General features: G+C 32.1%; 1 protein-coding gene and 1 long non-coding RNA gene across 6 annotated transcripts; one reads left to right on the top strand and one right to left on the bottom strand.

The window, feature by feature from the left end:
- On the top strand, nt 3,714-8,896 carry LOC109226615. 5 transcript variants are annotated; one of them, XR_002068088.1, is made up of 4 exons: nt 3,714-4,249; nt 4,409-4,525; nt 5,198-6,710; nt 8,431-8,896. It is a non-coding gene; the product is annotated as an uncharacterized LOC109226615 (long non-coding RNA). The 5 variants fall into 5 exon arrangements; XR_002068091.1 differs by having other exon boundaries at nt 3,714-4,525; nt 5,198-5,324; nt 5,457-6,710; XR_002068089.1 differs by having other exon boundaries at nt 3,718-3,811; nt 3,976-4,525.
- LOC109227644 (nucleolar protein 14-like) lies at nt 13,805-15,702 on the bottom strand. The gene is made up of 3 exons (XM_019392844.1): nt 15,439-15,702; nt 15,213-15,347; nt 13,805-13,990 (listed from the first exon to the last, which is right to left on the bottom strand). The coding sequence occupies exons 1-3, from the start codon at nt 15,667-15,669 to the stop codon at nt 13,805-13,807; spliced, it is 552 nt and encodes a 183-aa protein (XP_019248389.1). The 5' UTR covers nt 15,670-15,702.

The following is a 16,454-nucleotide window of genomic DNA, read 5'->3' as shown; positions in this document are numbered from 1 at the left end:
AACTCAATGGACTTACCCGTCAGGGTGCCTATGTTCCACGACCCGATCCTCAATCTATGAGCGCCCGCTATCCCCTTCCCACCCTTGCCTTCTGCCCCACCCACAGAGCCGCTCCCTGCCCCCTTGCTCACCCCCACCACCACCCCCGCCCCCCGAGGACATGATCTTACACCACCATTCCCCGCCGCGGCCACTATCCCTCCAACCGACTATGGAAAACAGTGAACGAACCAAAAACAAAAGAAACTCAAAATCATCATCTAATATTTAATACTAACGTTCCTGTCTCTTTACTTTAAATGAAAATGAATTGTTGTTCTTCCATTCTTTATGTTGTAATAAGATTCTGAGAAAGGGAAAAGGCCAGTTTTCACCTCCATCCTTCGAGATGTGCAGCTCTAAGGTTCTATATTCAATGGATGGCAAGCTTACAACCTTTAGGACAGCAGAATGGTTTATTGACCATTTTCTATTCACAATGGAATTAAAGGAATAGAAAACAAAAAAATGGCGATATTTCTTCTTAACACTTGCCCAAGGAGCAAGTAGTAAGAAAAACTGAAAACGGGACAATTTGCTCACTCCAATAATAGAGCCCTTTAGACCTTGTGACATGAAAACAATTCTATAGCAGCTCCTCTTTTATAAAGGAAACAAAATGGAAAGCATATCATCATATAAAATGGAAAAAACTGGCTAAGGGCTTTAAAACTAATCAAAGGAGAATCATATAACACATCTCCAATGATTAAGGACTTCTATGCCTCACTTATCATATCATATTTTGCTTCTCCACTTATTCGTAACTGTTTCTTTTATGTTTTTTTGGGATAAGGTATGGTAAATAGTCATTGTTCCATTTTTCCCCGTATCTAGAAGTTCAAATTCCAATCAGAATTGCTTTTCATTTATCTAGTACTCAGCCTATCAGTTTGTCATAGCTATGAACAAGCATACGTCACAGTACATGCAGCACAAGTTTTATAGTACAATTCAGCATATCATTTCTTCAATTTTCATAATCCACCAAACTAAAGAGGAGAAATGGTGGATAGGGCAGATGTATTTCAGTAATATCTTTTGGTTGTGAAAATTGTCCACTGTCAACTGAAAGGAAGGGAACTTTCCATCATTAGCATGGCAAAAAATTCTAGAGAATGCTAATGATCGCACTACAGTTGTGTTCTAGTGCTATTTCAGCGTGGAACCAAAATAGGATTGCCCAAATGATAAATGCGGCTGAACGTCAAATCAATGGGACCGACCTTGTGCGCTCCATTGCTCAATTTTTCTGAAGTCAATTATCAGATTTATGAATATCTGTATATGTTCCTGCAGAATTTGATAAAGTACCAATATGCCCAGGATTTGCTGCAACTCTCCGACATGAGGGGAAAAGGTTGGTCTTTACATTGCATCTTGAAGTAATTGACTATCTACTACTCCCGCACTCCCAATTTTTTCTGACACTCTTTCCTTTTGGTCGGTCCAAAAAAGAATGACGTCTTTCGATATTTAACAATTTAACTTTAAACTTCTCATTTTATTATTATGTAATGATTTATATCCATAAAATTTTCTATGGCTTGTTTTAGACGACAAGTTTCAGAAGTCTTTCTTTCATTCTTAAACTCCTTGCTCAGTCAAACATCATCACACATAGGAACAGAGGGAGTATTAAATTTATAAAAAACAAATTTTAGGATGCCTACAATGATACCCTAACATATAACAGATTAAAAGTTCTCCACACTCACGGATACTAGTAGTCGTACCTGCGCGATGCGCGGTCTATATTAAAAATATATTTGTCACTTTGTTAATTTTTCGATGTTACATTTGGAATTATCACAATTATTTGATTATCCTATTCTATATAAATAGAATAGATATTGTCTAAATTTTAATAAATAAAATCACCATTAAATTAAAGGGACTTATATAGTCATCAAATAATTTTTTCGTTATGTATTTTTATTTATTATATTATCCAATATTTAGTATAATTATATTGTTAGTAGAAATTATGACACTTGTCATTATAACATTTCTTTGCCTCTCCTATTATATATATATANACATGTACCTATGCACGACATGACATTCATACGCATATGCATGACACTATAAGTATTTCATGATTTACAGAGTTATCCAGACTTACATGTCGAGTCTTTTACTCCATGTTTCTCTCATGTCTATTATTTACTGATTATTATTCCTTACATACTCGGTATATATTTGACTGACATCCCGTTTTACTTGGGGACGCTGCATTTCATGCCCGCAGGTCCCGATAGACAGGTCAAGAGTCCTCCAAGTAGGCTATCAGCTCAGCGGAAGGTGTTGGTACGCTCCGTTTGCTCCGGAGTTGCTTATTTGGCCAATATGATTTGGACATGTATTGATTAGTATGGCGGGGCCTATCCCGACCTTTATGGTATTGATCTACTCTTAGAGGCTTGTACACAGATGTCATGTATATGAAAGTTTGTATGGCTTTGTCGGCCTGTGTTTAGTGTATGAGTGATCATTTTGATCTTATAGGCCCGTATGTCTTATGCATAAGGTTATATTACTTGTTTATTCTAGTTATCCTACGGCAAACTTTCCGTCTCATTTACCTATGATAGCATGATACGAAAAGATACATTATGTTAAAAAAGAATGACGTCTTTCGATATTTAACAATTTAACTTTAAACTTCTCATTTTATTATTATGTAATGATTTATATCCATAAAATTTTCTATGGCTTGTTTTAGACGACAAGTTTCAGAAGTCTTTCTTTCATTCTTAAACTCCTTGCTCAGTCAAACATCATCACACATAGGAACAGAGGGAGTATTAAATTTNAAAATAATTTTAAAACTCCAATTTGAAACTACTCCCCAATTTGAATTAGTAATTCATTATTTTATTTAATTTTGTTTTTTATTTTAAAATTATTTTAAAACTCCAACTTGAAACTACTCCCCGATTTGAATGGGTAGTTTTTCTTCTCTTTTTTCGTTTTTTTTGTTGGTAAATTTTTTTTTTTTGCTTTTAATTTTAAAATAATTTAAAAACTCAAACTTGAAACTACTCCCACCCAATTTGAATGGGTAGTTATTTTTTATATATTTATTTTTCGTTGTTTTTTTATCATATTTAATTATACAATATCTATATTTATTAATCCAAATAAAGTAATCAATTAATATATATATGGTAGTTTTTTATTTTATTTTATTATTTTCGTTTTTTTATATGTATGTTATATATAAATAGATTTTTCGTTTTTTATTTCAAAATAATTTTAAAACTCCAATTTGAAACTACTCCCCAATTTGAATTGGTAATTCATTATTTTTTTTTAATTTTATTTTTTGTTTTAAAACTCCAACTTGAAACTACTTCCCAATTTGAATGGGTAGTTTTTCTTCTCTTTTTTCGTTTTTTTTATAGGTAAATTTTTTTTTTGCTTTTGCTTTTAAAAATAATTTAAAAACTCAAACTTGAAACCACTCCCACGAAATTTAAATGGGTAGTTATTTTTTATATATTTATTTTTCATTTTTTTAATTATATTTAATTATAAGATATCTATATTTATTAACCCAAATAAATTAACCAACTAATACTAATATATATATATATATATATATATATATGGGCATTTCTGTAGATATCAACTTTTTTATGGCTAAATTGAAAACTATCTTTTAACCGTGAAACACGTGTCATTTCCAACTTTTCCCCTTCTCTCTTCTTTGTCCAGTGAGAGGAGTGCTCCAGAGACTATGGTAGAAAAGAGCAATTTTCTTATCGAGGTTTGTTCTTTTTTATTACTTCTCGATTTTTCCGTTAATCAACCTAGAGAAATACATGGTATTTTCCCTTTAGTCAACGACCTGCAGAATTGAGAGTTCTTCCATCAAAAGAAATACAAGATGGTTGCCGAAAAATTGACAGAATTTTCTCTTTTGGAATGGAGAGTGCAACTCTGATGGATTTTGATAGACGAAACTGAGAGGCTTTGAAGAAAGATGGTGTAGAAGAAGTCATGTTTGCTTCTGTTTCTTCTAAAAATAGAGAAGATAAGAATTACTTTTTTGAGAAATTACTGGGTGCTTCCATTTATTTGATTGACATTGTGCTTACTTCTGTTTTGCTTTCTTTTTCTACCGCAGTACATTCTTATATAATTTCTGGTCAATTTAGATTCTAATTTGGTTGATTTGTAGCGGATTTGGTCATTTTGTTAACGGGTACTTATTACTCCTTTTCAATGTTAATGAGTTTCCAACGAGATGTTAAATTTGTTGTTAATGAGTATTTGGTATCTCTTATTTTTACTGTTCTTTGGATGTTCTCTTGGATTATGTACATCTGACTTTTACATGCATGTCTGAAATTTTCCTGCACAGGTGCAGACATGCTTTGGGCACATTGAGTTTCCATCTAGAAAGAAATAGAGAAGAAACAAGGCGAGAGCTTGATGCAGCCAACGTGTTTGTCATTATGCCTCAAATAACTTAAGCCAGGTAATTCTGGAGTGTTGAATTCGCCGTTTAGAGTATGATTTTCTACTTGATGTTGGATTCATTTTTTCTATTTTTAAAGAACTCTATTGTCTGAGTTTTCTATAGCTTATGGGTACGTGTATGCTTAAAACATATCCAAACACAAAATTTCACTCTATTTTTAGAAAAAGAAACATAAAATGATTTTTGCTATACTATTTACTCTTTGTTTTTTTTGAAAGATCTCATCGAGAAACTGAACATTAAATATTAAATTTAAAAAATCTAACTAACAACTTTATGAATTTCTCCTACCCTCTCTCTAATGGTTGTTCCACTTCAATGTAAGTACCACCTAAAGGTCAAAACTTAGTTTAATCGTGCGATACCTGTCTTTTTATGGTCATGGAGTAAAAGACTTCAAGTGCTTCAATCGGAGTAAAGATCACTAAAATGGAACTTGGATAAGATCGATCAAGTTGCAAATATCTGGATGTTCACTTTATATGTCATATAACTATTGTATGGGAGCAATTATAAAAGCTAATTTCTAAATTGTGAGTTGTTGAGGCAACATTCTGAGCATGTTGTAATACTTAAGAGTTTTAATTGCCTCATTATTCCACTTTTTGACCAATTTTGTTACACTAACTGACAACCTTTTCCGCTATTGTTTTTCACATGTTCAACAAGTTTTGTATTATGGTAAAGCTAAGAACTTGATCATATGTTGAGTGCACGAAGAGCTTTAGCTGTTGGATTTAGCTGGTAGTGAGGGAGTTGCGAAGAAATGGACTGAAAGAAGCTCTAATCCATATAGGTAATCACTTATCTTTGCACTACCTTAGCAAATAAAAGTAGCCCAATCTATATAGGTAATCAATCACTTATCTTTGCACTAGCTCACTAACTGCATTACATTTAAAGCAATATGCTATGCTATTGCTTTCAGATTAGCAAGATTGACTGCTAAGCTACGCACTACAGCTGGTACTCATAGGAAATAGTCGACTAGAAGCTATTATGTGCTTGAATACACAAGCATTAAGTGCACCACGAGGAACAGTTGGGCAATGAAAAAAAGCAGATTCACATTTCTCAAATTGTTTTCTTTGGAAAGAGCAGCACCGCACCATGGAGGTCAAATATTATTAGCTTGGTGGCTGTTAAAGAAGTCAACAGAATCTAACTGGAAAAGAAAAGCGCTGAAGGGCATTAGGATCCCCTGTGAGTTCCACCTATATGAAGAGATGCCTGATTTCACTTGCCAACTTAAGCATTTTGTTTATGGCATCTCAACACATCGAACAACTGTCATCTCCAATGACTCAAGTGCCACAAGCTTTCAGAGTCTACACTATTCACCCGTCCTACAATAAGAAGTTGGTTATTTGTGATACTATTTGCAAGTAAAGCACAAAAATAGTACTTTAATGAACAACTGATATTGTCCTACTGTGCACAAGATTTAAACAAAAGACTATTGGTTATATGAATATATTTATTTTCATTTCTGTGCCGAGCACTATTAATATTACCACCAAGACAAGCTTCACGCCTAACATGCATGTTGGGCCCGTGCACGGGAAACCTTGTCAATAATCTGTAGCAAGAGAAACACGTGTTTCACGGTTAATAGTTTTCTATTTAGCCATAAAAAAGTTGGTATCTACAGAAATACCCTTCGTCGTCCTTCAAAGCTTCACTTATTATATAGTTAAATGCCTTTGAAGCTACGAGTGAGAGCGTAGAAAAATCGTGCAGTTATAAAAGGAAATAAAACAAGAGAGAAGACTTTAAAACTTAGAAGTGAAATAATAAATACCGAATCTTGGCTCTTGATCTCCAAAATATATGCATACGCGTATATAAAAGTATTACAAAATATTTGCATGTTCAAAACCACAATACTGATTTTACTTTTAAAAACGGTAAGTTTGCCTTATTCCTTTTAGTTTTATGCTCTATATATGAGGTCTAATGTTCTTACTTCTAAATTTTCTTATTATTCTTTCACAACTCATAATATATTTATTTTTTGACTTTACGTTGTTAATGTTGTTTCTTTATTGATGATAAGTTTTATCTATTGGCATTATGTTTCTACTGGAGCGAGAAGCAAACAACAACCCAAGTTCGCGGCAAGATGCAGGCTGCTGGTTTTCTAGGATGATTGTTGCTTCTCATATTTTATTTTCCAAGACAGGTGAATAGCTCTTTGCAATTTTCATTTTCAAATGGATTTAGGTTGCTATGATTACCTTATTTATTTTATTTACTTCCTTCTTTTTCAATCCAAGATTATTTTATTAAAATTTGGTCAACAGTCATTTTGAAATAAATGCAGACTATGCAATTTGCCTTCCCTCTTGCTATTAAAGCTCTACGAGATGATTTATTTAATTAATATATTTAAAAATTAAAAATAATCATTACATATCGACCTTTAATCCCCCATCCTTTTGTGTTTATATAGAACATTACTAATGATCAATTACACTCTAAAGAATAAAGAAGTTCAAAAAGAAATTTATTTTTGCAGAACTTGTTAAAACCTTATATAAGGAATCGTGTTAGAATTTTTTGTTATGTTCCTCTCTATCTGCATGTTTCTTTCTGTGGGCCTCTGTACTTCTAATGACATTTAGAAAAACTGGATCTTATAAGAACATGCACCAACTCTTATGTTGTCGGTTGCCCATATTGACCAAAAAGTTTCTTTTGATTTTGTTTATCTCTTAAGTGATATTCCACTCTATTTAGTATAGTTATGTCTATTAGATGTGTATCTCCTTATCAGAATGTGTTCTTTTTTTATATGTTACATGTTATTATATATTTATATGTATATGCATTTATCCCTCCCTTGGAAATGAATTTCATTTAAATGCTATAGCACTTAGAATGTTAGCATTAAATGTTATCTGCAAGATATTAAACTTCGTATACAAGGAGTAAAAAGGTACAATGTCATGGTTTCCTTTCTGCTTCTTTTGAGTGGTGACGCATAGTCCTGGTCAATGCATTTAGGCGACTAGCATAACCACGAACATAATGTGGTAAATTTGTTTCAGAGCTTGTTAGAAAGTAAGTTATTAAGTTTGGAGTGAAATGGTGTTGACAAATAATTGAGTTATTGTTGGTGAATTTTTTGATGATACAAATATTGCAGTATGGAGTATAAAAGTATGTTTCCTTAAGGAAAGGCATCTTGAATGCGGATGGAGGTAAAAATAAAATACTTGTTTCTAACACTGTTCATATTAATTCCACTTGCCTTTCCCATGAAAGCCATAATAAGTCATACATGATGACTTGTTAAAACGCTACTGAAAATATATAATTACTGTCTGGGGCAAGGTTATGATGCAAATCCTTTGTTGCCAGAACTTTTTATTTATTCATTTAGCAAAGTCCAAACACTATGATTCACTACATTAGGCAGGGATAATGTAAAATTCAATTGACAAAGAAAGAAAATACTATCTCTATTCTCCCAAATTTCAAACTATTACATGCTTAATTTATTGGACCTTGATACCAGTTTTTGTCTCCTGGTCTGGTTTCATGGCAAATTACTTCTTCAGGTATATATGGATTTATATTGATTTCTTTGAGTATTTTCATTATGAATATTTAAAAGATGACTAAATCCTTCAGTTAATTTTGATATACATTGTATTTCTTAAGTGTTAAGTATTGGTAGAGTCTTTATGTGAGAACTTCTATGTCAAATGGCCCAATTTGAAGAAGCCAAAGGCTTTGCACAGATGAACTAGGAAATCTTCTTCCATATAATATGTGCAAGCGACTGGTCGTCCAACTTTTCTCTTTACTATTTTCTGAGTCCATTTCTCTGTTGTTTTTGTTTTTCCATTACTATGATGGTTACATCAAGCTCATAATATTGTACCTCATTTTGTAAGTGTAACTAGGGGAGATACAGCTGATGTGGGCTACACAAAATGTAGTCACCTCAAGTTTGAATAGAGAATAGGGATTGCGACAGTTCGCCAGATCGCAACAAACGAAGTGCTATGTAAAAGACCAAGCTCTAGGTGCGAAGGTTGGTATGTGCAAGTCTGCAATTGCACCTTAATATATGATCAAAATATTGTTCGAGTGTCGACGTAGTACTATTTTTGAGATGGAAAATAATTCATTCAACATATATTTCATTCTTTTAGACAGTAGTAGAGGCGGAGTTGATGGAGATGTGTGCATATGTATTGACTTTCTACACTGTGTTATTTTGCACCTGTTAGTCTGGTGCAAAATGTCTCTGATTTTTTTTTTTTTTTTTTGCTTATTTGAAACCTTTTAAGTCATCTTAAAAATTTGTAATTTACATTTATATGACAAAGTCATAGTATCATCTAGATATTACCTTAACTTATAAGTTGTGTTAGAATAACATCATTCTCAATCTTTCATTGGAGCACCAGTAAAAACTTTGGAAGGCTGAATTGCTTGAAATCAAATACAAGTTCATCCTACATTTGTATACATATGCTGTATTAATATTACATGTTGAATTACAATCTATTCAGGAAATATCCCCTTGAAGCAAGCAAAACGGCAACGCCCTCGGGCCCGTGCATGGCACGGGCACCAAACATCTAGTGTATATATATATATATATATATATATATATATATATATATATGTTAATTTTTTATTTTATTTTATTATTTTAGTATTTTATATGTATATTATATATAAATACATTTTTCATTTTTTTTATTTTAAAATAATTTTAAAACTCCAATTGGAAATTGTTGAAATTTTGTTGCTTTCAGTTACTGCAATAACTTTTTTAGCATAATAAGTTACTTAGTTTTAGGATAAATCTACTTTTTTGAATTAAATTTCAGTTAGATTTTTTTAGGTTTGTTGAGATATTTTAGTTTTTTTGAATTCTTGTTATGCAGATTTTTCTGCAGATTATGTTCCCGATTGGCTATTTAAAGTCTTGTTATGCTTAATAAAATTAATTGAGAGACATTTTCAATCAATACTTTTAATATTTTTGCTGCCCCATCTTTTAAAAAACCAACAGTGCTATCAGAGCCTCATTGATCTTACGGGATCTGTGAGTTCTTCCAAAAAAAAACTCATTTTCAAATCAGTTTTAACCAATATCAATTTTTAAACCTATTTTCAAAAATGGCAAGCAGCGGTCTCTCTTTGAATGCCCCACAAACTTTCACTGGCGATTACTATCGAATTTGCGCGGTGAAAATAATATCATATCTTAAAACCTATGATTTGTTGAATGTTGTAAAGGAAGAACAATCCTTACCAGCAATCCCTGAAAATCCTATCATTGTCCAGAATCAAATACTTTCAAAAGAGATTTTAGATAAGACAAGGTCACTAAGGGTGTTCTTCATGCACAAAACCATAAGACGAAAAAGAAAGAAGAAAAAAAAGAAAACGAACTGCACTACAAAAGTGTGCAATTTCAGTGATGCTCAAAACAATCCTCAAGGACAAACAACCGAAGCAAGAATGAGGAGGAGCAACTTTTTTAATTGCAGCAACTGAAGCAAAGGAGGAGTGTTGAAATTTTATTGCTTTCAGTTACTGCAGTAACTTTTTTAGCATAATAAGTTACTTAGTTTTAGGATTAAATCTAACTTTTTTGTAATTTAAATTTCAGTTAGATTTTTTTAGGTTTGTTGAGATATTTTAGTTTTTTTGAATTCTTGTTATGCAGATTTTTCTGTAGATTATGTTCCTGATTGGCTATTTAAAGCCTTGTTATGCTTAATAAAATTAATTGAGAGACATTTTCAATCAATACTTTTAATATTTTTGCTGCCCCATCTTTTAAAAAACCAACAGAAACTACTCCCCAATTTGAATTGGTAATTCATTATTTTTTTTAATTTCGTTTTTTATTTTAAAATAATTTAAAAACTCAAACTTGAAACTACTCTCACCCAATTTGAATGGGTAGTTATTTTTTATATATTTATTTTTCGTTTTTTATTATATTAAATTATAAGATATCTATATTTATTAATCCAAACCAATTAATATATATGGTAGTTTTTTATTTTCTTTTTTGATATGTATTTAAATTGAAAAATAAGTAACCAATAACTAATTATAAATTAAATAACTAACTAGTAACCAATTATGCCATGTGGCATTTTTTTAGGCTGCCACTTGGCTTAAGGAGAGGGCTTTTTCCTCTCCTTTTAATAATATATAGAATTGAGAGACATTTTCAATCAATACTTTTAATATTTTTGCTGCCCCATCTTTTAAAAAGCCAACACTGGTATCAGAGCCTCATTGATCTTACGGGATCTGTGAGTTCTTCCAAAAAAAAACCATTTTCAAATCAGTTTTAACCAATATCAATTTTTAAACCTATTTTCAAAAATGGCAAGCAGCAGTCTCTCTTTGAATGCCCCACAAACTTTCACTGGCGATTACTATCGAATTTGCGCGGTGAAAATAATATCATATCTTAAAACCTATGATTTGTTGAATGTTGTAAAGGAAGAACAATCCTTACCAGCAATCCCTGAAAATCCTATCATTGTCCAGAATCAAATACTTTCAAAAGAGATTTTAGATAAGACAAGGTCACTAAGGGTGTTCTTCATGCACAAAACCATAAGACGAAAAAGAAAGAAGAAAAAAAAGAAAAAGAACTGCACTACAAAAGTGTGCAATTTCAGTGATGCTCAAAACAATCCTCAAGGACAAACAACCGAAGCAAGAATTGAGGAGGAGCAACTTTTTTAATTGCAGCAACTGAAGCAAAGGAGGAGTGTTGAAATTTTGTTGCTTTCAGTTACTGCAGTAACTTTTTTAGCATAATAAGTTACTTAGTTTTAGGATAAATCTACTTTTTTGAATTTAAATTTCAGTTAGATTTTTTTAGGTTTGTTGAGATATTTTAGTTTTTTTGAATTCTTGTTATGCAGATTTTTCTGTAGATTATGTTCCTGATTGGCTATTTAAAGCCTTGTTATGCTTAATAAAATTAATTGAGAGACATTTTCAATCAATACTTTTAATATTTTTGCTGCCCCATCTTTTAAAAAACCAACAGAAACTACTCCCCAATTTGAATTGGTAATTTATTATTTTTTTTAATTTCGTTTTTTATTTTAAAATAATTTAAAAACTCAAACTTGAAACTACTCTCACCCAATTTGAATGGGTAGTTATTTTTTATATATTTATTTTTCGTTTTTTATTATATTAAATTATAAGATATCTATATTTATTAATCCAAACCAATTAATATATATGGTAGTTTTTTATTGTATTTTATTATTTTCTTTTTTGATATGTATTTAAATTGAAAAATAAGTAACCAATAACTAATTATAAATTAAATAACTAACTAGTAACCAATTATGCCATGTGGCATTTTTTTAGGCTGCCACTTGGCTTAAGGAGAGGGCTTTTTCCTCTCCTTTTAATAATATATAGAATTGAGAGACATTTTCAATCAATACTTTTAATATTTTTGCTGCCCCATCTTTTAAAAAACCAACAGTGCTATCAGAGCCTCATTGATCTTACGGGATCTGTGAGTTCTTCCAAAAAAAAACCATTTTCAAATCAGTTTTAACCAATATCAATTTTTAAACCTATTTTCAAAAATGGCAAGCAGCGGTCTCTCTTTGAATGCCCCACAAACTTTCACTGGCGATTACTATCGAATTTGCGCGGTGAAAATAATATCATATCTTAAAACCTATGATTTGTTGAATGTTGTAAAGGAAGAACAATCCTTACCAGCAATCCCTGAAAATCCTATCATTGTCCAGAATCAAATACTTTCAAAAGAGATTTTAGATAAGACAAGGTCACTAAGGGTGTTCTTCATGCACAAAACCATAAGACGAAAAAGAAAGAAGAAAAAAAAGAAAAAGAACTGCACTACAAAAGTGTGCAATTTCAGTGATGCTCAAAACAATCCTCAAGGACAAACAACCGAAGCAAGAATTGAGGAGGAGCAACTTTTTTAATTGCAGCAACTGAAGCAAAGGAGGAGTGTTGAAATTTTGTTGCTTTCAGTTACTGCAGTAACTTTTTTAGCATAATAAGTTACTTAGTTTTAGGATAAATCTACTTTTTTGAATTTAAATTTCAGTTAGATTTTTTTAGGTTTGTTGAGATATTTTAGTTTTTTTGAATTCTTGTTATGCAGATTTTTCTGTAGATTATGTTCCTGATTGGCTATTTAAAGCCTTGTTATGCTTAATAAAATTAATTGAGAGACATTTTCAATCAATACTTTTAATATTTTTGCTGCCCCATCTTTTAAAAAACCAACAGAAACTACTCCCCAATTTGAATTGGTAATTTATTATTTTTTTTAATTTCGTTTTTTATTTTAAAATAATTTAAAAACTCAAACTTGAAACTACTCTCACCCAATTTGAATGGGTAGTTATTTTTTATATTTTTATTTTTCGTTTTTTATTATATTAAATTATAAGATATCTATATTTATTAATCCAAACCAATTAATATATATGGTAGTTTTTTATTGTATTTTATTATTTTCTTTTTTGATATGTATTTAAATTGAAAAATAAGTAACCAATAACTAATTATAAATTAAATAACTAACTAGTAACCAATTATGCCATGTGGCATTTTTTTAGGCTGCCACTTGGCTTAAGGAGAGGGCTTTTTCCTCTCCTTTTAATAATATATAGATTAGGGACACCTGAAAAGTATCTAATCAAAGTCTTCTAGAAAGTGAGTCCAGAAATTTAAAATTCTTTTTTTCTTTCACATTAGGTACTTATCAAGAAAAAAAATCTTTCCATATTTAGGTAGTGTTAATTGGTTGTACTATTTTCAGTAACAATTCAGTTGGCTAAGAGGAGCGTAAGTGTATAAGAAATTCATTCCGAAGAAACTGCGATGTACAAGAGATGTTCCCGAATGCATAGTTGTACCTAGTAAATCCCATCTCCATATATACCTAGTATGGCATGATGCAGCAACACTGCAACAGAAAGCATCGCGTGTGTCGATGTACTAGTCAATTAAAGAATTCAAATTCACAAGCAATTGATTTGGCTAAGAACCAATAATATCGTCTAATTAAGGCAATTTGGGCTAAATAAACTATTTCAGATATAATGTTAGGGGCCCTGACCAGAAACAACTAATATATGCATCTATTCATGAGCGCGAGCACATACACAAACATGTATGTATGTATATATGTTCCACACAATTTTTTATACATATAGAAATGAGAAAAAGAAGGAAATTGAAATCGTCAATATTGCACGATAAATAAAAACTAAACTATTCGCCAGAGAGATGAGAAAAGCAACACTGAGAAGGATTATTCTCACCATTTCTCCCATAATCCTCCTCATCCTCATCAATTGGGACTTCTTCATCGAAATCATCCCTTCCCAATGAGGCACCGATATCGAAGTCCTCTTCATCCTCGTCTGACAGATTATACTTGTTTTTCTTCAACTTCACCTGCATATTAACAGCAACAGAAGTACAATAATTGTCAACAACAACAGTAGAAGTAACAAATAATTAAAGAAAAGTACAAGTAAATTAGTACAAACATGCAATCATTTATCTCATACAAAAAGACCTGAACTAATTACTCGCTCAATGCGCATTGAAATTCTAATGAATGCCGCTTAACCCCCTTCCTATCCTAAACCTCTAGAATCATAAGGAGCGTTTAATGGTTAATCTGGCAATTCTGACGAAATGAACAGACAAAGATCCATTCCTTTCCAATTCTTAGACTCCATACTTTTCTATTATTATTTTCTTTGTTTGAAAATGGGTTTAATTGATTTTTATCGCTCCCTACTTTCAGACTTTCAATGGTTGGGTCCCCTGTGGGGGTTCGAGCCCTCTCCTTTGGATTATGTAAGTTGAGTGTATTCGAATATCCAGGAAACCAATTGGTTAGGTTATAACTTTTAGTTTTAGTTTTAGTTTTAAAGGAACTTGTGTATTTTGAGGGAAAGTTCTATGTATTGCTAGAGCTCTAATCTTCTCTATCTGTCTCTTCATTATTTAGAATTGCCAGGCTAAAAGAGCATATCTAACTAAATCTCAATGATTGCCACCGAAAGACCGCTTCTTCAACATCATCTTTAGAAACGAGTTTTTTTTTTTTTATGATTGGTCTTTGGGCCACCTTACGTGCACCTTAATTGTTCCACCCACCCGGTACCTGCTACCTATCAGTACAAGATATAGGTAACTATGTCCACCAAAACTTAGGTAAATGGAAAGAAATCACCTAGTGCTATTTTTCTTCCATTGGAATTCGAACCTGAATCTTCATGGCTCTCCTCCTACTTCATTCACCACTAGGCGACACTCTTGGTCCACAAATGAGTTTGTACTATTTTCCTGCATAAGAATCACTACTTTAAGCTAACAATACAAATATCACTAGTCTAAACCTTATAAAGTCACTACTATATGCTAAACTTGATAAAAATCACTACACTATGCTAACCATGATAAAAAAACACTACTTTATGCTAAAAATCACTACATTATACTAACATGATAAAAATCACTACTCTATGCTAAAATCACTACATTATACTACCATGATAAAAATCACTACTCTATGCTAAACAACATTAAAAAAATTCACTAAACTATGCTAAACATGATTATAAAAATCAAAAATTTGGCCATGAAGAGAACCTTTAAAGCTCACCTGTCTCTCACGCTGAGACCTCAAAATAGCTTTATCAAATTCACCAAGCCTTTCATCATTCTCTCCAATACGCTTATCAACAAAAATCGACGATTTTGCACTTTGCTCATACTCCTTCAACAGTGTCTTCTTCCTCTGTAATTGATTTCAAAATCACCAAAAACTGTTAATTAATTAATGAAAATCAGTCAAACAAGTTGCCATTTGCAAAACCAAAAAAAATAACCTTTTCGATAGCAGAAGAACGAGCTTCACCAATACAGCGTTCTTCGCCCTTGCGCTTTTTTCCTAGTATGTCGAATTTGCGGCGTGACCAAATTGTTTCGAAAGGGTTTTCTTTTTTTGCCGCTGCTTTATGTTTCATGTCTTTGAGTTTTGGACCTGATTTGCTGCTCTTCTTATTCTTCTTCTTCTTTGATGAACTGTCATTTTTGTTAGCTTTTGCAGTTTTCGCCATTGTTGCTCTGCTAAAACCTCAGTGGAGCTGGTTTTGCAACGCTATTTCGAATGAGAGACAATTTGAGTGAAAATAGCACGGTATAGCTAGTTTTCGGACTGGTCGATCAAATATAGTCGGCGTTTACCAAGTCAATAAAAAATAGCTACTATTTTGCTGCAATAAAGACCGGTCCAGCATAATATACTGGAGTTCGGTGCACTTGTGTATGAACTCCAACATATTATGCTGGACCGGTATACTTTGCTGGCTCCAGTATAATATACTGGACACTGGAGCACCGGTGCTCCAAACTCCAGTATATTATACTGGACCAATATACTTTGCTGGAACTCCAGTATATTATGCAGGAGTTCTAGTGTACTTATGCTGGAACTCCATCATATTATGCTCGAGTTCCAACATACTTATTCTGGAACTCTAGTATAATATGCTGGAGTTCAAGTATACTTATGCTGGAACTCCAGCATAATATACTGGAGTATTTTCCGGGTTTTGAACAGTGTTTTCGCTCAGATTTATCTTTATATAAAAAGTGGCTAAATTTCGATTACTTTTGAAATTGGACTATTTTTGAACGACCAGTTGTATATATGGCTATTTTTAAAATTTACCCACAATTTTAAGCACTATAACTGAGAAATATTATGGGCTTGAGGAGAGTGTTTGGAGCCCATATGTCTTTGGTTCATATTCCAGGGGAAACTACACAATATACGTAAAAATAGCACGGTCTAGCCAGTTTTCGGACCGGTCATTCAAAAATAGCCAGTGTTTACCAAGTC

Source organism: Nicotiana attenuata, chromosome 6 (assembly GCF_001879085.1).
Source record: "Nicotiana attenuata strain UT chromosome 6, NIATTr2, whole genome shotgun sequence".
In the NCBI taxonomy this organism is placed as follows: Eukaryota; Viridiplantae; Streptophyta; class Magnoliopsida; order Solanales; family Solanaceae; genus Nicotiana; species Nicotiana attenuata.
This window is presented reverse-complemented; position numbering and strand designations above follow the sequence as displayed.

Coding starts and splice junctions, on each gene's coding strand:
- LOC109227644 (XM_019392844.1), bottom strand. CDS start 15,669: ATGGCGAAAACTGCAAAAGCTAACAAAAATGACAGTTCATCAAAGAAG. Junction 15,348..15,438: donor GTTCTTCTGCTATCGAAAAG/GTTATTTTTTTT, acceptor AATCAATTACAG/AGGAAGAAGACACTGTTGAA. Junction 13,991..15,212: donor GGTCTCAGCGTGAGAGACAG/GTGAGCTTTAAA, acceptor GTTAATATGCAG/GTGAAGTTGAAGAAAAACAA.